The following is a 21,773-nucleotide window of genomic DNA, read 5'->3' as shown; positions in this document are numbered from 1 at the left end:
GGTGGTCAATGCTTACTGAATATGTATTCTATGTATACCTGCTTAAAGTTAAAATGAGTACTGCATGCATTATATAAATAAAAGCACTCCAGAGTAAAAATAAGGTGTCCTTATATGCATGTCCACATAATTTGTAATAGTAAACCTGGTGATTCATATGCTTTTACTGTTAAGGCTGTGGAAGATGAGGTGTTGGTGGAAAGTGCTTAGTGTGCAGTTATAATATACAGGTATGGGGTAAGCTATGTTATGTGCTTAAGCTTGAGGCTCGCAGATTTCATATGGCAAACATTACCTTTGCAAATTACATGTTTATTAATTCCATCAAATAAGCATAGTTGTATTTCAGATTTATAAATCAACATGCAGCATTTTTCTAGTCACTCTTGATACAAAGGGATCTGCAGTAACTTTATTTTGCATGTTTTCACTATTGCCAGTGACAAATGTTTCATCATTCAAATAATTTTATTCTAAAAGATGAAAAAGTTGTAAAATGTCATGATTTCACTTGTGCCATCAAGTTTTAACGGCGATGCCTAGGAGGTGGAGGTCTACTCTTAATGTTCTGGCACTTCGGAATGTGTCTTTCTGCTGGACCAGGGGCAAAGTGTCTGCCACAGTGGGGGCAGGTTATATAATCTGGGTTCAGATCTGAACTTGACTGTGGCTGAAAGTCTCCTGTTGAAGGACCGCGAACCTGGCGAAGATTACGAATGAAAGCCTCATGTTTTTGACGCCAGTTATTCTTCTTGAGCTGAGGATGTGAAAATGTTTGGACTTATGTGACTGATTTATAATATATGTAAAAATTTAAAAGTTGACTTGTTAAATTACATAGACTAAAACTAAAATGCAATCATAGTAACAGAGAAATGCAAAATGGTCTCAAACTAGACTAACATATTGAGACCAACAAGCAACTGAATGCTGATATGTCAACTTACCTCTGGTGTCTTACACTGGTCATTTGTCTTCATGAAGTTTTCCAGGTCAGTACCTTTGGCCCTGTATTTTGAGGAGTCAAAGGTTTTACGTTTGGATTGATGTATTTTCTCACAAACACTGCTGTGCTTGTCAAGACGGTCTTCTTTAAACTGTCTGTGGCATATGTTACAGGGTATGAGACGTATATTAACACTGAAACTGTTTTCTGGACTGAATTCCACTTGCTGGAGGCTTTTAACCTTTTGGCTGAGCTGAGGAAAGCACGGAGCTGCTTCAGTGGATGGCTCGTTAGGTAAACCCTTTTTGATGCTTTTTGATGTCATTTCCTCTGCAGCCCTTTGATTGTGCTGATAAAGCCTCTCTTGGCTTAGCCAATGATCTGATTCAAGCCCATTTATTTGTTCATGTTTGGAGAATGCTTTCCCTTTTGCATGTGAATTTGACTTAAGCATGTCTATTATCTTCCATTGTTGCTCCTCCTCATCCTCTATGTCTCTCTTAACCTTTGATCTTTCACTCCTCCTGTTTTCTTCACTATTCACTCTTCCCTTCCCCTGCCAATTTGTCCTTTCCAATTCTCTTATATCATTCCAGTTCCATTCCACTGCTTTTTCTCTCCTTGTCTCATTTTTTCTTCCTATTTCCCATTTCTCTTTTATCTCCTTAGAATTGTTGCAGAATTTTTCCTGAATCTTATAGTCTCTGGTTTTGTTTTTTTCACTGTATCCCCACTGAAGACCTTCTCTCCTTCTCTCTCTTGGGACCATGTTTGTCTCCCTCTCACACTTCTCCCATTGTTCTATATCGTGTTTGTTGCCCATCCCCCGGTCTCTTTCTCGGACTCGCTCCTTCTGTCCTTCATCTTTTCTGCCTCCTAAGGGCCTTTCTCTTGCACTCTCCCAATCCCAGTTTCCTTTCTCATTACAGTATAACCTGTTTTCTTCTTTTTTAATGCTCTTTCTCCTTTCCTCCCTTTTGACTTTGTCCACAAATGCAGTTTTTAGTTGAACTTTCCTCAGCTCTTGCTCTGCCTTTAACAGTTTTTCTTGGAGTATAATTTCCTTTTTATGTATTTCCTTTGTCAACTCAATCTGATCTTCAGAACCTCTGCCCTGGTCCTTGTATAATGTCTGGTACCCAATGGTTGGCTTGCCATTGGTTTCACCCCTTACAGAATCACAGGAATCAAACAGCTCCAATTTACTCAGATCATTTACCCCCTGTCTCTTGTTATTGGTCTGTTTACTTTGGGATGAACAGGGGACATGATAATGTCTCCTTTGGTCTTTTTGTATAACAGAATTGTTGTCTGCTTGGCAGTTGTTCAGGTTAAATGACCTCTTGTGGCAGACAGGCTTTAGAGGAAAAATACTGTCCATTCTGTCCATTGATTTATCCATCGAAATGTCATCTTCCTTCTCATCTAAGTACATCTTATGCCTTGATGTGGCTGGGCTGTACTTCCTCTGTATAGGTCCTGGATTTTGCCATTTTTCCCAACTCTCTTGAGGCCGGTCTTTAACAGCAGTTGTTTTTCGCTCCCAGTCTTCTGTCATATTCAAATGAGATTGTGAACTGTAATTTGGAGGAAGGCGCCGTGTATTTGTGCCCTCTCCTCAAGGGTAGCAGTTTTCAGTATCACGTCTTTCTCCAAACATGCAGAGTCAGGTTGTGGCATAATTTGCAAACGTTATATACAGACAGTCAGAATATCTCAAATAACACTAAATAATAAACGTCTGCTAAGTTAACGCTAGTTAACAGCTAGCTAGATAACCTTGCTAGGTTAATTGCGAACCGATTAAACTAACGTTATGTTAGCTTGAATATAGGGCACTTTGCCTCTCGTGCACTCATTGTAGGTAATGAACTGGCTATCTCTCAACTTACCGGACAAATAGCGTTTTTAGCTAGATGACAGCTGCTCTTCTCTCATTTTGCCAACTCCTCATAATATCTAATTCTGTCGAGGATACCTCAAAATAACAAGTCAGTAAACTGCTTGTTAGCTAGCTACTTTATATCGATTTGTTGACAAGTTGCCTAGAGACAAGAAAACGAACTTAAATTGCTTGCCTTTGTTTGATTGGTTAATCACAACCACGTAACTGTGACCCGGATGTGGCAGGATGCCAGCAAACATGGACAAATTAGGGTTGCGCAGGGTTTTTTATAGTCTATGAACATTAGAATCCTCGTTCAGAGGTTGTCGGTGTATTTATTTCGCTTGAAGGCGCATGACGTGTTTCTAACGTTTGAACGTTAAGAGGTTGGCTAATTGTCTTCAGACATCAATCTAGTTGCTCGTATTTGCTACCTCAGGAAACCGACTTTAGGGTAGCTGAGCTAGTAAGATAGCAATCGCACAGTAACGTTAGGCTTGACGCGTTTAGCTCGCTATCTTGCTAGCTTAGCGAGTTACACGCATGGCTAAAACATCTATTTAATTCAGCAGTGTTAGCTAGGCACAATAAATAAACTCCTATCAATGCAGCGTGCAGCTAAATTCTTCAACATTAGCATTCTAGCTATCCTAGTAAGCTAACGCGCATTATTGGATGTAGGTTGTAGTTATTTTGGTTCTACGTAACCCAGCTATGCCTATCTAAATAGTTATGAGGTGCTTAACTGGGTGAAAATTTTATCCTCCACCCAGACTGTAACCATGTCAACGGAGGAACTTCTTTCGGTAGACTATGAAGTATATGGGAGGGTCCAGGGTGTGTTCTTTCGAAAATATACAAAGGTAAGGCTATTGGATTCTTCGTTGTAGAGCATGATTTTATTTAAACATAATTCACTGATGCTGCACTGTCTTGGATCTGTAAAGCACTTAGGATCTCTTTAGTAGGCTCACATGTCTGTCTCTTTACAGTCAGAGGGAAAGAAGCTTGGCTTGGTCGGTTGGGTGCAGAATACTCAAGCTGGAACTGTGCAGGGGCAGCTCCAAGGCCCAGCCTCCAAAATTAAACAGATGCAGGAGTGGCTAAGAGCCACTGGGAGTCCACAGTCTCGAATAATAAAAGCAGAGTTCAAGAACGAGAAATCAATCGAAAAAATGGATTTCAGTGACTTCAAAATTGTCCATTAAGGGTATCACTGAATGAGTTAACTTATTAACACTTCTATTGTTATTGTATACTTGTTTGTTTTTATATTCAAGATAAATTATTTGTAACGCTGAAAATACACTCCAGTGATGGTGTATATGTATTATGTCCAGTAAAATATTCCTGGCAATAAGATTACTCATTTTTGTGTAATACTTGCATGCAATTGTAGATGTTTCCTAAGATAAATATGCATAGACCTACGAAGGTTTTGTTCTTTTAGTGAATTTCTGCATATCAGGATCTTTTCCATGATTATAAAGATTTCAATGCTCATAACTTGTTTAGATATATAACTAATTTATAAATATTTCTCTTAACCACACATATTCAAAACTTACAATAATGCTTAAGTCCTAAATTAGACGAACTGTTATTCTTTGTGTAAGACATGTAATGTACAATTAGAAACAGTTGTATTCCTCATCTAATACATATCTTTAAGAAAAACTCACATGGATAGAATATACAAATTATAATAAGACTAACGAAGCACTTTCCTCTTAAACTAGATCATTACACTCCAAAAAAGGGGCCCACACTTCCCACATAAAGATGTTCACTTAAGCAGACTTCTGGCCTTAATAAAGTAATGCAAGTAAAACACTTGCCAGGTTGCAACCCCAATTAAGCAAAATGCTGGAAAGGTGCAGAAATGCAATACTTGGACTTTTATATTATGAAAAGATTAAAAAATGGTTAGAGCTAGGCAGTAATTTCCCATTATTTAAAATGATTTCTTACACTGGACTATGTTAAAACCTTTAGGTTTTTTGGGAGGGATTTAAATCTGCCAGAAAATAAACATTTACCACCTTGGTAGGTCTGTTCCCTTGCAGGAAAGACATTTAGTTGAATTTTATCCGAAGGTAATATTGGTGTGCTGGCAACCAATACTTACCTCTTCATAATTCTTTGCTTCCATGCAATATTTCATGTCTAAATTGACCAGCTGGCCTGGGACACTCCCAGTACCTAGACCCCAGAATGAAAAGACTTATTGTGAGAGGGCCAAACATTCCAGGAAATGACTGTTCCCCCCCCCCCCCCCCCCCACCTCTCTTCTTCCAAACCCAAGCCTGGCTGCAGGTTTCATACATTTTCTTTAAAGACTCGAACAGTTCAAGCCACCCATATGGAACCAAACCTTGCACTTGCAGTGCTTAGATGTCCTAATTTACAGTAACTACTGTTGCTGCAGGAGGATGTGTGGGTCAAGGGATATTTGCTCCCAAAGGATTCCTGGCACATGTCAGAGTCTTCTAGAGGCAAGCTTCTCTTTTGTTGCATCCACTTTGTATTGTAATATGTAACCAAAGGAATCTGTTATCGCAAACATAAGAATTTACTTTTAGGCACAAATCATTAAACATTGTTTGGTAAATCACTGTGGACACTTAGTATGTTAGTTTAAATCCACCTGGGATAATTTATTAATTTTAGCAAACAAGAGACATGAAAGCAGAAATCTTTGGTACCTATCGCTGACTGCAACAATTCCAGTCAGGCCAGGATTTCAGCAAATTAGATAAACCTCTAGGCTGGGGTTTGGCAGTGCAGAAACAAACTAGCATCAACACTTTGGTAAAAATGCAAGCTGAGAGAAGCTTACTGTACTCTCTGACACACAGGTTATAAGAATGGCTGGCTTAGAATGAGATTTGGGATTTCCTTCTACTTTTTAAAAACATTCTTTTGGCTTTCTCATTTCTCACCAGTTGTCCTATATGTTTCCAAATTCCATTTCTTCAATAATCTTATTCTGTATATTTACATTTTTCTTGTTCCCAGAATCATGTATCAGCTAATTACCAAGCCTTCCAGTAGTTTAAACTGAACTAAATTGGGTGTTTTAGAGTAGGGAAAATTCTAAAACATGCAGATCTCCTAGACCAGGATTGGGAAATGCTAACCTATAGCAAAAGTCTCTATATGATGTAGTGACAGTTGTGGTTTGAGCCACCTAATATCCAGCACTACTTAAGGTTGAATAAATTTAATTAATGACATTTTAACAGTAAATATTGTTAAATGTTAAAAAAACAAAAATACAGTATACAAATAGATGGAGATAATGTAGTATGTAACAAATGCAGAGCCACTTCAGATGATATGGCAATAAGGAACTTGACACAAAGCGAGAAAAGCCATGTATCATTAAGATGCTGGACCAGGACAACAGCAATGACCATGGAAACTCTAATCACGCAATGCTTGTCTTAGGAGCTAGACAAATGTTATATTAAGCACTCTTTTACATAGTGGCTTAATCTGTTTGAATTTTGAGAACAGAATGCAAGAACAAAAAAATCTAACTAAAATGAAATTAATAACGATACAGGGAATCTTTCATATGAATCTCTCTTCTTCAGAACCTTCAAACATAACTTGCTATCCCCAACTGCTCACTAAGAAATCATAACTTGTGGGCATTTACAATGAATTTGTGTTCTCTCATTAACTAAATTAATTAGGTAAGAAATTAATGTCTAGCTCACTATATATAGGTGTGCATATCTCGTGATGAGCGCAACTTTCATAAAAAGAAAAACGCGTAAAGCTCACAAGCATGTTAAGACTAAAGCATCATTCTTACATTTTCGATGGACGCAAAATATATAAGGATTATTATTTACATTTCTCAGAAAGTTTAGTTCTTATTTTATTCCACCCCCGGAAACAGCATTATATTAATTTGCATTCTCATAAACTTCTCTAAGGTATGCTCAAAAATGGAATTCCAGTACGTCAGTGTCCTTATATGGAAAACTTCCGGTTAGACGCTGTTTCGTCACTGCAGGGACGTGAGAGCATCTGCAAAGATTCGCGGACTAAGGGCCTCTCAAACCGGAGGGTAAAGGAGAACTGCGCAGTACAGAGGCTGGTAGTTTAATTTGTGCAGTTGCATTGACTTCATCAACACAATCAATATACAGAGCGCGGTATTCTTTTTTTGAGTATTAAACATGGACTGACTGTTCAAATAAACTTGTTTATGTTTCTACGTATGCCTTGATGTTCAGAACTACTCCTTTTGATGAACAGCTTTAATACACTTTCAAAGAAAATATGTTCTTGAAAGAGTTACATATCCATCCACTTTTCTGATATTTGCTACTGTTGAAAGCTGCTAAAATCATGTATGTAGCCTGAGGTAAATCTAACAGCATTCACCATTTTGCAAGGATAGGATAAGCTATCACGAAGATTCTGCTACGATGAAAGGACCTGATAGCAAAAAGAACATGACATGCTCGTATCAAGAACTGGAAATTAAGTAGCTATTGTATCTAGTAAACAATATAGACTTGGGCCATATTTTACGTTTTCATATTTATATTGTTCAGCTTTTCAGAGGGAGTGCATCAGTATTTCATGAATGAACATATTGCACGTGCCACATTCTTTTCTCACGGGGGGTTGCAATAGGACCTGTTCGTTCATGACACAGTATTATGAATCCAACGTTTGAATGAAATCGTTATCAAATAATGCTGACTATCAACATAGACTATTTAATTTGTGCACCGGTTTGTGGAGTTATATGCTCTATTTATTGTGCATTGGTGAAGATGCTCCCCACGGCCAAATGGTACATCCTCGGTTCATTCATAAAATTCTGAGGGAATATAAGGAGGAGCTTGCATAGCAGTCTATCAGTGACCAGGTTTATAAACCTGGAAAGAACGACTCGATCATCACGAAACAAGAATTCGCCTGACAACGCAGATCGCCGTTGATTTTTTGGAACGTGCATAGTGAAGAAATGATCCTTAGCAAAGTGAGTGTCGACGTCGAGTCTTTGTCACGCTGCAGTTCTGCATCTCCTATCGGGGACACCCTCGCGTACTACCAGCAGTCGCAAGCTGACGCGCAGTCCAGCGTTAGCGCCTCTCCAATGGAGACCACACAGGTAGGGGGAATATCAAATAACCATGGTGGAGCCTGTTTCATTTATGTGAAAGAGCAATAGCTCTCCAGTAATGGATGCAGTTCTGTAGCACCTCTGTTTATTTGTATGAATCACTTACATCATGAAATTTCGGGTGTTAAATATATGATGCTAGGGCTATAGAGGAACACACATTTTAGAAAGACTTTTCCATCCAGTTGAAAAATTTTAAGTAAAAGGTCTAAGGCATATTTGCATTCTAGAATTCGGGTTGCTTTTCTGTAACGATTTTCTCTAGCCCCGTACAGATACAGATACGACTAAATTAATAATTAGACCACGTTAGACTGCCTAACATACGTTTTGTTGAGCATTGTAGCTATCATCTTTCTGCTTTGCAAACATTTTAAGTGGCTATGCAGCGGTTCACTGAGAAAAATAAACCCATTGAGGAGACTCCTGAGCAGGTCTGCGTAAGCGTTGACGTCAGCGACAATAAAAAAGTCAAATATTGATCAGGAGACTATTTTTGGTCGGCTAATTGTATTTAAAGAAAGAGCTGTGTGTGTGCTGATGATGAATGAGAATTGAATGCATTAAGTTGTTTTAACGAAGGTGTCATCGGTAGAATGTAATTCTGCATAGCCTACAATATAAAGTTAATAAAGCAGCATATGTTCAGTGTATTTATTTGGGGTACGGCATAATTTTAATATTAACAAGTAGCTTAATTTAACACAGGGACCGGTCGACGATCTGGAGGCAACTGTCACTCCGTTTGTGCCTACGGTGACAGCAATCTCAACAACCCCGGATTTGCAGTGGATGGTACAGCCGACCATCATCACGTCTGTCTCGCCGTCTCTAGGCAGAGCTGAAACCAGTGAGGCGCAGAGCGCTCTCCCGGCAACGACCAAAACAAACGTGGGCAAGGGGAAAAGCACTATCAGAAAGGGAAAAGTCGAGCAGGTACTGACGTCCATTGCCGATACGGCCTTCAAGCAGCTGTTGGCTGAAAACGCCGTTCGCCCTGATATTCATTTTATGTATTTACTGTAGAGCACGCTTTATGTTACGGTATCTGTAATTAGCAAGCGTCGCCACCGGTGCATCATTTATGGGCAGGCACTTCAAGAGGTTGGGAGGATGCCTAGACCGGGCATCCACTTCGTATTCAGAACACAGGTTGCCTGCAACAATAGGCTATTTTTAGACGCATTGCAGAGAGTGTTGCACTTGCCATTTCCACGGGGTGAATTGTGGAAATGTGTGCAAAACTCAGAGATGGAATCTAGATGTAGATTCCTCTTGATAATTACTCAAATCCGTCTTTCCCACCGAGCAGCTCACGCCAGAAGAGGAAGAAAAAAAGAGAATAAGGAGGGAGAGAAATAAGATGGCTGCAGCAAAGTGCCGCAACAGAAGGAGAGAGCTTACTGACACCTTGCAGGCTGTGAGTAGAAAAGCCAGTACATTGTGATCCACATTTTAAAATGTCACCATGCTAAAGTAATTCTCATTTTGGCTTGAATTTGTTATTATATAGGAAACAGACAAGCTGGAGGAAGACAAAGCAGCATTGCAGGCTGAAATAGCAAATTTGCTGAAAGAAAAAGAAAGACTTGAATATGTCCTCGCATCACATAAGCCCATATGCCAGCTGCCTGAAGAGCTGGACAGCATTTTCCCAGAGTCCCCACAGCCGCTTCCTCCTTCGGATTCGTCCAGCAAACTCCACGAAGATGGAACACAGGACACCCCTACCCTGCAAGACTTAGAGACTCCTTCTGTTCCACCTACAGCTATCTCAGGGAACTCCAACATCCTGCTGTGCTCTAGTGCAGAGGTCAGCCTGTGTGACCTCGAGCCATCGCTGGATGTCAAAGAAGAGCTCCTGGAAAATATCCTTGGTACAGTAGATGAGGACAGGATCTCTGTTGAAACAGCCCGCTCTGTCCCTGACATTGACCTCACTGGCTCCCTGGGCTTCACAGACTGGGAGACCCTGTACAAATCTGTGGCCAATGATCTGGAGCCCCTAAGCACTCCTGTTGTGAGCACCTCCACCCCTACGTGCAGCAACTACCTGTCTGTGTTCACTTTTGCCTGCCCAGAGCTGGACTCTCTTGCTGAGGAACTGGATGGCTGCAAAGGCGGGGTCTCCAAATCTGACTCCAGTGTAGATATTCTTAACTCGCCCACACTCCTGGCTTTATAAACAAAAATGTAATGGAATGGAAGTTCTTGTCATCACGATAACAGTCTCAACTATCGGATATCACTGTGTTCTGATATCTGAGATGAGTGAAGCCAGTTGAGTGGCTGCATCCGTGAAATGTGATGTGCCCAAGATAATGTTTATCCTCTTCCAGATACTTTTGATGTAGCTCAGAGCATGGAAAAATTATCCTATGGACAGTTATGAACTACAGTATGTTCTGGTTTGAAAAGCATGCACAAAGATTTCAAATATTTAAATTAATACATAAATAAACAAACATAGACAATATGTATGTACAAGTTTTATATTTGTTTGATCTTGTGCAGGGTCTTCTGTAAGCTGTATTGTGCACTGTTCTCTGTGCAGTTTTGTGTTTTTTGATGGCAATAGTTTATCAATGTTGTGCTTTAGTAGACATTCTTGACAGCTCTTGCATACCTCAGTGTCATCCTTCAGACTGTGTTTTGACGCCATTAAAAATGTTTAGAGTTTTCCATGAAAACATCCAGTGCTATATCGATCAAGATGTATTTTATGATAATTTATTTTTCTACCTTTTCAATTTTGACTTGTTTGTCAAATGAAAATACTTAAATGAGCATTGATTGCTTATGAATTAGTATTCACATTAAATATTCATGCAATGTGATCTTTTGTGTGGCTCCTTTCTTCTGGAATTTGAATGTCAATGTCAGACTTCCTCTGCAATAATCATTTATGAATGTAAGCAATAAGCTCATTAAAAGTTAGAAATAAGCTAAAATTAAACTAAATAATGTTTAATACAATTATAAATGAATAGCTTCTCTCTCTCTCTCTCTCTCTCTCTCTCTCTCTCTCACACACACACACACACACACACACACACACACACATATATACTCTCAAAAATTGAAAGGGAACAAAAAACACAGATCTCAATGACCTAAAAATTCAAGTTGAAAATTTTTACAAATAAATTAAAATTTTAAATAATAGGCTAATATACGTGAATTTCATCACAGCAACTTACAATGTAACTCTGTAGTGTGTATGGTTCCATATGCTTGTATACACTCCCGACAACATGTGGGCATGCTGAGATGGTGAATGGTGTCCTGGGGAATCTTCTCCAAGATCATGGCTTTAGTGAACTCTTGGACAGTCTGTGGCGCTATTGGTTGGCATTGGATGCACTGATACATAGCATTCCTGAGGCTGTGAAATGGATTCAGGTCTGTGGAATGTGAGGGCCAGTCAATGGAATCAATGCCTTTGTCATCCAGGAAATGCCTACACACTCTGGCCACATGAGGGTGGGCATTGTCCTGCACCATGAGGAACCCGGGGCCTACTGCACCAGCATAAGGTCTGACAATGGCATCCTGGCACCTAACAGCAGTCAGGGTGTCATTGGCTATCGAGAAGGACTGTGCAACCTCCAAGAATATGCCTTCCCAGACCATTACTCACCTACCACCAAACTGGTCATGCTGGATGATGTTGAAGACATCATATATATATATATATATATATATATATATATATATATATATATATATATATATATATATATATATATATATATATATATATATGACAACATTTAATCATCATAGATGGATAGATAGATAGATAGACAGAGAGAGAGAGTGAGAGAGAGAATTCTAATTTGTATTGTTGTACAAATTATACATTTTTTTGAAGAACACAGAGTTTACAGATAAACAGATTGTTTCAGACTGAAGTCCTTTATATTCGGTGCAAAGTGTTTACTCTATCTATCTATCTATCTATCTATCTATCTATCTATCTATCTATCTATCTATCTATCTATCTATCTATCTATCTATCTATCTATCTATCTATCTATCTATCTATCTATCTATCTATCCTCTCTGACTATGTAGGTAGATTATTCAGTTTATCTATTTAAAAAACACTTTAAAAACACTGTTTTTTCTGCTAATGAAATTATTGAAATGATCTCATTCCATAGCAGACAGAATGGTTTAATGTAAATTAGTCCTGAGTCTTCAAGATAAAAGTTGTCAAGCACTCATAATATAGGTTAGACGACTTCATGTCTTATAAGTATGAAGATTACAAGCCTAATTCACGTGCATAATAAACACTACTGTGCTGAAATGTATCCTGGCGTTGATGTATGGCCGCTGCTTAGACTGCGTTTTTTTTTTGTTTTGTTTTTTGCCAGGGGTCTTCTGCAACAGCCGAGGGTCAACGAGTTGTTTGTTTTTTGGTATCTAAGGGGTGGAGCAACTTGGACTTCCCTCACTTCTCCGCTTCTCAGCCCCCATCTTTTCGTGCAGGGCTTTTTGCATCCCTGCTTACGTCTGGCTGGCAGAGCAAACTGATTTCCGCATTCCCAAATCCTCCCAGACAGGGATCGGTATATAAACGTGCTGATGCAACGATTCCCCCTGTTTAAAATCTACTCGCGACCCCCAGCTGACCTGAAAAAGGGACATCAAGTGAACGCTGGATCAAAGTCAGGTAAGCAGCAAAGTTTGTGAACTTGAAGGAAAATTGGATTTGCAAAGCGCCACGCTCGCAGTGGGCTACATGGACAAGGCAGTTTTGCATTACCCTGAGACCGTGCAAGCCCGTTTAGTGGCAGTATATAACATCGATAGCACAAAAATCAAAGTGTGCAGACTAACAGCTGAAGATGTTTTCTTGTTTTCGCGAACATTATGCTATGTCCTTAATTTTGGCGTTCTGACTTAAGTTCTCCATAGCCCTATAGGCTATCTCCACTTTGGGACAAACTGCACACGGCCATGTCATTGGACATTTTTGTATTCTAAAGCGAGATTCTCTAGCAGAGCGCAGTAGGCTGTCATGTTCAAGAATTCTATATGAAGTGTTGGTGCAGCTGATGTTAGGCTTATGTTTTTCGATTAGGCTACTGTAGGCTCCTCTCGAAGTTCATGTTACGTAAGATATGCTACACGCTTTACTGACGAATGACTTCCGCTTTGAGATTGAGTCATGTCACAGGGCGTGTTACTTTTGAATTTCGGTTTGCAGCTGTTGGATGTGCTTATTTTTCTTGTCTTAATATGATCTTCTAATCTAAACGGTTAAAAAGCGACATTCCCCCCTTTTGGGGGTAGACACACTTTTAATTTTATTTTCAACTGCTCAAACCTTTATATCTATATTTATACAGAGTTCAGGTTCATTGGCGGGCTTTAGAAAACAAAACCTTTCAAAGAAATGCAGGATAAAGAAAAAAAAATCTCAGGCAGTTATGTAGATCTAATAGTAATATATATATATATATATATATATATATATATATATATATATATATATATATATATATATATACACACACACACACATACATACACACACACACACACACACACACACACACACACACACACACATATATATATATTTATGCCTACATTTAGGTCTATTGATTAAAAGCATGGGCCATTAGAGGTCATTCTAATAAGATGAGACTTTAAGACCGCATGGTAACGATCACAATATGTTTTTTAGGTTTGAGTATACAAAGTGTGAATAACTGATGGGTTACACTCAGCTATCACCTGGCTAACAAACACTCAAAATAATCTAAGCTCAAATTTATTCAGAATCAAATGTTTTGTATATATTTTTTCACCAATTTAAGTATGACTGAGACACAACAAGGGAAGACAGTGGTGGCCTTTCACTGTCATTTGTATTTTGCTACCAGGACAAAAAATCTCTTAATGATGGGCAGCATTGCATGTGTACATTTTCTCAGATCTTCTATTTCCATTATTGTGGTGTCACTGATGATTACACAAATCTATACAAATATGAATGATTCACCCACATTATAAGCTTGAGTTATATTGTTGCTACATGGAGTCAGAATGTATGGTACGTCTTGGCGTGGAATACCTGTTGGCCACAGACCAGCATTGTTGTGCAGTGTGCTGTTAACAGAGAAGGCTGAAAGTATACAAAGTGTTGAAGCTATAAAGGTCAATGTCATCATGTAGTACTAACAACGTCATAATAACACTGTTATTATGACAGTACGATTGCACTGCTTCCAGATATCCTTGCCCTCTTGTTGTGTTCCACTTTTTCATAACTGAAACAGATTTTGTGGTTTGACTGACTCTTCTTGTGCTACTTTGTTTATTAGAAAAGAGAATGATTTTGCTATTTCCTGTTTTCACTTTAAATAACGGCACTATACCTTACATGGGAGCCAAGTCAGAAACTTGCAGAGAAACTTTTGTGTTCTTTCTTTCTTTCTTTCTTTCTTTCTTTCTTTCTTTCTTTCTTTCTTTCTTTCTTTCTTTCTTTCTTTCTTTCTTTCTTTCTTTCTTTCTTGTATAATGTAACGGACTTGGCTAAGGAGGGTGTAGCTGGAAGAAAAAAATGCTGATCTGGCGTATTTTTCCATGAGATAGCACTAATATTTAAGCCACTTGATTGTCTGATCTACCAAACTTAGACTGTGAACTTGGTGTGGAACAGTGGTCAGTTCTTGTCATCTTACAGTAATAGTTTTTTTTTAACGTTTCCCCCATGTACTCATTTTGCAATACATATTTGCCTTGTTAATTGATTAGCACAGACCTACAAGTTTGTTATTTATTTCTCAGATTGAACAGAGCACAGTATAGTACAACTGAACTGACTGTTTCCTTCATAAAGATGGGATTTTTAAGGCATGAAGAAATTTTAAAAATGCTTAATGAGAAATGTATGTATGCAAAGATGCATTTCTTTGCTTTTGAAAAATTCTGTCTATAATAGATCAAGATGTCAATGTAACCAGTACATAGTTATTTTTTGAGTTGCTCAAATATACTGTAGTGCTTGGTATAGGCAGAGAGTAAGAGCAATTCTGTATTACAGTGCTCTGTAGAGCTTTGTTGGTAAAAATCTAAACAAAGGGAACACTGTTGTATTCCGTTTATTTTTCCCAAATTACTCATGCTGTCATCGCTTGAATACATGCTTGTTCTGACTGGCCCGCATGGAGTTTTATTTGGATGTCTGCTACAATTTTCAAGGATAGAGATTTGTGTATATTTTACTCCGGAAGCAGCTTTCTTTAATGGTATTCAGAAGGATGGGGATGTGTAGACACATACTAGTATTTTGCTGCATTTAATGGACTCTTGCATTTTTGTGACTGCAGTGTGGATTGTTGACCATATTAATTGCTTATCATTTGAACTGTTTAGGGGATGTAAATTTGGCAGTCATACAAACAAACTACCTAAATTCTAAGGATGGAGAGAACAATAGCATGCTGTAATGAGAAAGAGAAAGACTTCACAGTGTGTCTGACCAACATCAGCCTGTAGAACTGAGGTTAATTATCAAGTAACCTGGAATAATTATCAGGGGTGTCAAGCATGGAGAGCCATTACTGCTTATCACCTCAGTACCACAGTTTAACACACCTGGTTGTGTTAGGTGTGTTAAATAGCATATTGGCAAAGCCCTTCATGAACTGGGATTTTTGAGCAGAGCAGTTTTGGCCTTTCGGGGTGTTGTATTCTTTAGACCTTCAGGACACTGTACTCTTTGGCCATTCAAGACGCTATTCTTTAGTTCTTTGACCCTTCATGGCACTCTACTCTTTAGTGCTGTGCCCCTTCAGGACACTTTATTCTTTGTTCCTTCAGGACACTCTAGTTTTTAGTGCTTTGGCCCTTCATGGCACCCTACTCCTTAGTGCACTGGCCCATCAGAGCACTCTACACTCTGGTCCTTCAGGACATTATACTCTTTAGTGCTTTGGCCCTTCAGGTCATGGCTGTTCTCGCATGTCGTATTGACATTATAGCAAACACTTCTGGCACTGAAATAAACACCCTTTTTATACTTAGGAATAGAATGGGAAGGTAGTCACAGAAATCCAAAATGGGTGCAGGTACATACTCACACTGACATCGACATTTTGCCGCTTTGGGATTTTTTGTCATTTGGTTTCTGTTGTAATTTTGCCCTCAGTTAATCTATGTGTGGCCATTATGAAGAAAATATGGCTGAGAATTCGTCATCCTGTGTTTTGCATACTTCAGATGACAAACCAGAGAATATTGTTCGTTGTAGTGACCATCCTGAGCAGACAGGAAATATGCCCATGAATTCTTGTCTGTGCTATATTTGTGTCCATAGGTCTCAGTAAAAGCAGGCCAGTCGTGGAGGCTCATGACATTGTCCTGTTCCTCTGTGGCCACATTCCACTGGGCTGACAGAAAGCGCAGGGAGCAGGCGCGCGTGGGGGGAACATGGGCAGCAGGCGGGTCTTGGCTGGCTCCCTCACTTCTTCTCTCCGTGGGATAAAGGGGAATGTGTCTGGGTCTACTTTTGTGCAAGCACTGCTGTGTGCGCCTCTCCCCTGGCCTCTGCACAGCGGGCGGGGGCAGGGCGGGGGAGTTGGGAGTTGGAGGCAGTCTTGCCAATGCGTCTGTAAATGGGTCTACGCTATACATGCAAAGAAAGGGTGGAGAGGGAGCTAGTGAGAAATATCTTGTTCAGTACCAAGGCATGAAGTAAGCCAGAAACGAGAGAATGATAAGTGAACAGAGAGAATAGCTGGGGAAGGGTAGATGAAAATGAATGATGAATATAAGTTGGTATGTCTTTACTTGTTGCATATGTGGAAATATGTGCTTGAAAGCTGGACCAAGGGAGATACCACTCACAGCTAAAGGGCAAAAAAAGGAATGTTGAAAAATGGTTACCTTTTATCATAAGTTTTTGTGGGATGTCACAGATACTATAATTCATTAGTGCCATCCAAAAGTACTGGTGTTGTAGTAGGACTATATAAAATTTTGCAAGTTTTTTAATTTGAGGTGGGGAGGTAATTGTGTTTTCAGGTCTTGTGGTTCAGACACTACCACTTACCAATTTAAGATGTTTTTTGTTTTAGTAATATTTAAAAATAAATCTAGTAGTGGCAGATGACTCATCCAATATCAGGTTGCAAGTTAAAGTTATTATGGATGCAATTTTAAAAGCTGTGCAATGTAATATAATCTCCACTTCTTTCTACTCTTTAAAAATGGTTTATTGATGTGTAATTAAAAGATATTATAGTGTCAGATGATACAACAGATACTATCCCTGCTGGTGCAGGTGACCTATGATACTTTATTAAAAAACTCTATGAAAGGTTTTTTTCTAAACATTAGGAAATGGTTCCATATAGAGTAACAAAATGGTCGCACTTGGCAGAAAAAAAACATGGCAGACTCCTCTTTGCTAGACACACACTAAAGCCTCTGAGAATATGTTTTTATATATTTATGATTTATTATAGGTATATTCTAATGCTCTAATGCGCTAATACTCTTAAGTGTACTTCATGAATTATGATTGCATAATTGATGACCCATATTAATTAGTTCAGAAATGCATGGGTTAATGGAGTGTGTCTGTAAAGGCTATGTAATGCTACGTCAGTCTCTCCTCAGTATCTGTAAGCAATCATTTTTAATTTATTGCAAACATGTATAGACCCATACCATAGAGAAAGGCAGCACTGTTTCTTTGCTGAAGTGTTGTCTCCATAGAGATGCCACTTAAGTGAAAATGAGCTCAAGACACCCCCACTCCTTCATGTTATTTCTTCTAGCTGTGGTCAAGGGCGCGTGTGACATGATGCCCGGACAGATCCCTGACCCTGCAGTTACGGCGGGCTCTCTGCCCAGCCTGGGCCCGCTGGCAGGCATCTCCGCCACCACGCTTACGGAGCAGCTAAAATACGCCGACCTGTGCAGTCTGGGTGCCATGCTCTCGCCCCTGCACCTCCTGGGTAAACTGGGCAAGCGCCATCTAACCATTAAAACTGAGGTGAGGCATCTAAGTGATCAAACTTTGGCAACTTGATTTGGTAACATTAACATAAATTCAGATTTTATAGGCAGGGTTCTACAGCCATCCTGGAAAGCTGTCTGCCTGCACAGGTTAGCTTCACCCCACATGAACACTCCTGATTCAGCTAATTAAAATCTTCATAGCTCTATAACTGACCGAATCAGGTGTGTTAGATGTGGGTTGGGCCTACAATCTGCAGAAAGGTAGCTCTCCAGGAGGAGGGTTTGGCACACCTGTTTTAAATTCTGTGAATCACTCCAGTGCTTGGCATCAGTAACACTCAGGCAGCTTATAAAAAGACTGAGAAGCCGTTGCAAGCTACAGCATTTGCCTTAACTTGCCTGGTGTTGTTTACTAGTTTTACTTGAAATAAGTGTCCTATAATTTAAAATATGAGATTATGGGAAAAAATTCAGAGCTCAAAAGAACATTTTAACTGCCTTGGCCGGGTTCTCATTAAGGTAGTCCTTTCTGGTTATTCTTGTGTTTTCTGTGTTACTCAGAGTACACTATAGATAAAAATACATAGAAATGATGTTCATATGAATAATAACATTACACAAACAAAACACTCCATCTAGTGGACATTCGGTAACTGCATAAGGACACGACGCAACTCTGTCATATGTAGAAGGGCTTAAGTATATGGAAAGTTCAGTTTATTACTGTTCAGTTTTCATCATGGAAATGATGGGACAGTTGTTCGAAATCCTGGTACATTTTATTAAGAAATGTAACAACCCAGTGCCAACAGATTGGTAGTGCACCTCTGTACATATCCATTCAACCATGTAATGGAGAGAGGTAGAGGTAAATCTAAGGTAGATATTCTTCTACTCCCTTAGAAGGATGAGGAGGAAGAGAGGAGGAAAAGACGACGAGAGAAAAACAAAGTGGCAGCCGCACGATGTCGAAACAAAAAGAAAGAGCGAACAGAGTATCTACAGCGGGTGGGTCTCCCCAAGCTTCTTCATGTATTATAGTAGGGTTATATTATAGTTAGTACTACTAACAAAAACATTATTCAGTTATGCAATCCTGTACTGAGAAAAAACAAATGTGGGCCCACACACTGCTATAGACCTCAAAATTCTACACATAAGAATAACTGCATCAGTGTAGTAATAACACTACAAAAATCCAGTAAGCCTGCATCACATTTCCTGACATTATGGCCCCCAGGAATCGGAGCGTCTGGAGATGATGAACTCAGAGCTTAAAGCGCAGATCGAGGAGCTGAAGCAGGAGAGACAGCAGCTTATCCTCATGCTGAACCGCCACCGGCCCACCTGCATCGTGAGGACGGACAGTGTGAAGACCCCCGAGAGTGAGACAAACCCCCTGCTGGAGCAGCTGGGGTCTAAATGAGGTCAGGCAGATGCTCGGCATGGTGCCCTTCCACAGTGACTGTTTACACGTTAGCTTCCGTACAGCTAGCTAGAAGCACTTGGCTCGAAGCTCTTGGATGTTTCAGGAGGAATGAGTGAAGCACTCCAACATGCAAGCTTGGAGCTTAAGAACCTTTGTGGATATGTCCCCCCAATATCCACCTACACATGTCCCAATCAGATTGGGCTGTGTGCTGAAAGTTATGAGTTTATATTACTGTTACTTTGCTCCCAATTGTGGTCATTCAGTGCCTAAGAGGTTCAAGCTAATCCAACAAATCTAAAAAAAGAATTGGTTACAAGTAGGGGGAGTTCAGTAACAGCACTCACTTCCTCGAGGCATCATATAAAAATCTGTGTGTGGCTTAACAGACACAAGATTTCTGTTTGTGTCTGTGACATATGCCAATGTAACTGGAACATTTGTACCACATTTCTTGTGTCTTCATGATACTGAACCATGATTTGCCCTCAGTAGCATTTTTTTTTTGACGCAGGCGTCATGTATGCACATATATATGAACTGTTTACATCTTGCTGTTTTAATAGTTACCTACAATTTATATATATTTTCTGATTTTTTATACTTGTACATTACATTATATGGACCGTTATCACTAGATGTGATACATTTTATATTTCTGCAACAAATAGTTATATAACCCCCCTTTTCTGTGACTTAATCATTTTGTTTAATAGCTGTGAAAAAATGCAAACAAATATTAAACAGGAGTAACTCCTAAATGTTATTTTGCTATTATACACCATGTACTTGGGTAGTATATTCCATAGTCCTTAATTATTAAACCCATTTTTCCTGAACTGTTTGACACGTCAAGTGCATTTTAAACTCCTAAATGAGGGGTTTCCCCTCCTGCCAAAAAAAAAAAAAAAAGGGGCGGGGGGGAGGCGATGGTCAGAGTTTCCATATTTTATTAAATAAGACTCAAAAAGCCCTGACAGCAGCCTTGACAGCAGCCTTGGTTAAGTGCCTTTACAAACGTTTCAGACTGGAATGTGAAAAGGCTTTTCTGAGGAACCTTAACCAATCAAGCCATCAAAGACAAACCACCTGATTTCTGTTAAGGTTGAATGACCTCAAAACTGAACCCAAGGCTTAGCTAATTAACAATTAACAAGAAATCTAAGTATGAGTTAGATATCAACCTTTACTATTTAAATTTATATCAGTGATGTGGCCATTCTGTTATGATATGAATTTGTATACTATATATCATGTAGTATCATACTGTAATATGCAATTATAATGTTATGTGTGGAATGGATATCACTGAATTATGATTTTAGTTTATTATTTTCTATTCATAGTATGCTCGTGGTGCTATTCTGTTGGCTTACTTTGTACCATTCCCTGCCTTTAGAGGTGGTAGTGGAATCTTCTGTTAGTTGCACTTGTATTCATATTACTGGATAAATTTACCAAGTGTTGATAAGTGTGTGTATACATATACGTACATACATACATACAGAAGACATTGGCTATAATTGTACGTGACGTAATTAGTGAAACATGAAAAACTGATCCCTTGGTCCCTTGGTGACATCTAGTGGTTCACTTGTGGAACAGCATAGAAGGGTCATTAAATTAAGTTTAAATATAGACATCAAATAAACATATAAGACAAAATAGCACCAGCAACAAGGAAATAATCTCTGTAATAATTTGATTTGTGAAAAGAAAATGTCGGACTTCTATCTAAAGCATCAGCCCTGACCTGATAGACACCTGCAAATTCAGTCTGACTGCTTTTAACTTGCTAAAAGTTAATTATGCATAAACACAAGAGTTGTCTTTTAATCCTTTAAAAAGATTAAAACCTGCAACCTTTGAGGTGCCTCACTACACGTTATAGAGTAATATTTATGTATGCAAAAAAAATGCATGCATGCTTCCTCAGGTTACAAACAGCATTAGGGTCATTTCTCTTGAAACCTTACGTTGTTCAAGCCAGAGAGCAGAGTACGTCAGTATTCTTGTTAAAGTCCGACAAACGTTTTACTTCCCACAATTAGAAGTGCTGCTTGCCACCAGGCAAGGCAGAAACTGCAACTGCATAGGGCCCCAAAACAGTGCGGGGCCCCTGAGGGCTGACAGACATTAAATGACAGCAGTGGCAATGTGCCAATTTTTCTTCTCACTCCCATTGCAAATAACGTGTGTGATAGTTTAATAATGACAACAAATTGTCAGCAATGAAAGCCAAGTCATCAAAGATGAAGAGGAGTTATATCGTTCTGGCAGTGAAAGAAAGAAGAAAAAAGAGGAAGAGGAGAAAATGAAGCATGACCGTGGTGAGTGAAGCAGATTATGATTAAATATAGTAATGCTATTATAA

The 21,773-nt window shown here is 39.1% G+C and overlaps 4 protein-coding genes across 4 annotated transcripts; 3 read left to right on the top strand and 1 right to left on the bottom strand.

Annotated features, from left to right (window-relative positions):
- Window positions 1-296: 296 nt before the first annotated feature.
- On the bottom strand, window positions 297-2,980 carry zc2hc1c (zinc finger, C2HC-type containing 1C). Its single transcript, XM_027023719.3, has 3 exons — window positions 2,839-2,980; window positions 948-2,592; window positions 297-757 (listed from the first exon to the last, which is right to left on the bottom strand). The coding sequence occupies exons 2-3, from the start codon at window positions 2,502-2,504 to the stop codon at window positions 527-529; spliced, it is 1,788 nt and encodes a 595-aa protein (XP_026879520.2). The 5' UTR covers window positions 2,505-2,592; window positions 2,839-2,980; the 3' UTR covers window positions 297-526.
- A 78-nt stretch (window positions 2,981-3,058) lies between these two features.
- acyp1 (acylphosphatase 1, erythrocyte (common) type) lies at window positions 3,059-4,193 on the top strand. Its single transcript, XM_027023721.3, has 3 exons — window positions 3,059-3,217; window positions 3,605-3,694; window positions 3,824-4,193. The coding sequence occupies exons 2-3, from the start codon at window positions 3,614-3,616 to the stop codon at window positions 4,037-4,039; spliced, it is 297 nt and encodes a 98-aa protein (XP_026879522.1). The 5' UTR covers window positions 3,059-3,217; window positions 3,605-3,613; the 3' UTR covers window positions 4,040-4,193.
- A 3,524-nt stretch (window positions 4,194-7,717) lies between these two features.
- On the top strand, window positions 7,718-10,807 carry fosaa (Fos proto-oncogene, AP-1 transcription factor subunit a). The gene is made up of 4 exons (XM_027023720.3): window positions 7,718-7,971; window positions 8,692-8,919; window positions 9,296-9,403; window positions 9,497-10,807. Exons 1-4 carry the CDS (start codon window positions 7,825-7,827, stop codon window positions 10,166-10,168), a joined length of 1,155 nt encoding a protein of 384 aa, XP_026879521.1. The 5' UTR covers window positions 7,718-7,824; the 3' UTR covers window positions 10,169-10,807.
- A 1,670-nt stretch (window positions 10,808-12,477) lies between these two features.
- On the top strand, window positions 12,478-20,238 carry jdp2a (Jun dimerization protein 2a). The gene is made up of 4 exons (XM_035532475.2): window positions 12,478-12,664; window positions 17,787-18,004; window positions 18,874-18,978; window positions 19,211-20,238. Exons 1-4 carry the CDS (start codon window positions 12,577-12,579, stop codon window positions 19,394-19,396), a joined length of 597 nt encoding a protein of 198 aa, XP_035388368.1. The 5' UTR covers window positions 12,478-12,576; the 3' UTR covers window positions 19,397-20,238.
- The last annotated feature ends 1,535 nt before the right edge of the window (window positions 20,239-21,773 follow it).

This window comes from Electrophorus electricus, chromosome 10 (assembly GCF_041902795.1).
Source record: "Electrophorus electricus isolate QZ-2024a chromosome 10, ASM4190279v1, whole genome shotgun sequence".
Classification (NCBI taxonomy): domain Eukaryota; kingdom Metazoa; phylum Chordata; class Actinopteri; order Gymnotiformes; family Gymnotidae; genus Electrophorus; species Electrophorus electricus.
The sequence above is the reverse complement of the archived record's forward strand: the minus strand, read 5'-3'. Positions and strand labels throughout refer to the sequence as shown.

What these genes read in the sequence shown, in the direction of transcription:
- fosaa (XM_027023720.3), top strand. Translation starts at nt 7,825, where the DNA reads ATGATCCTTAGCAAAGTGAGTGTCGACGTCGAGTCTTTGTCACGCTGC. An exon ending in CTCCAATGGAGACCACACAG is followed by an intron (nt 7,972 to 8,691) that starts GTAGGGGGAATA and finishes AATTTAACACAG; the next exon opens with GGACCGGTCGACGATCTGGA. An exon ending in TTACTGACACCTTGCAGGCT is followed by an intron (nt 9,404 to 9,496) that starts GTGAGTAGAAAA and finishes GTTATTATATAG; the next exon opens with GAAACAGACAAGCTGGAGGA.
- jdp2a (XM_035532475.2), top strand. Translation starts at nt 12,577, where the DNA reads ATGCAACGATTCCCCCTGTTTAAAATCTACTCGCGACCCCCAGCTGAC. An exon ending in GAACGCTGGATCAAAGTCAG is followed by an intron (nt 12,665 to 17,786) that starts GTAAGCAGCAAA and finishes TATTTCTTCTAG; the next exon opens with CTGTGGTCAAGGGCGCGTGT. An exon ending in ATCTAACCATTAAAACTGAG is followed by an intron (nt 18,005 to 18,873) that starts GTGAGGCATCTA and finishes CTACTCCCTTAG; the next exon opens with AAGGATGAGGAGGAAGAGAG.
- acyp1 (XM_027023721.3), top strand. Translation starts at nt 3,614, where the DNA reads ATGTCAACGGAGGAACTTCTTTCGGTAGACTATGAAGTATATGGGAGG. An exon ending in TCTTTCGAAAATATACAAAG is followed by an intron (nt 3,695 to 3,823) that starts GTAAGGCTATTG and finishes GTCTCTTTACAG; the next exon opens with TCAGAGGGAAAGAAGCTTGG.
- zc2hc1c (XM_027023719.3), bottom strand. Translation starts at nt 2,504, where the DNA reads ATGACAGAAGACTGGGAGCGAAAAACAACTGCTGTTAAAGACCGGCCT. An exon ending in ACCAGTGTAAGACACCAGAG is followed by an intron (nt 758 to 947) that starts GTAAGTTGACAT and finishes TCACATCCTCAG; the next exon opens with CTCAAGAAGAATAACTGGCG.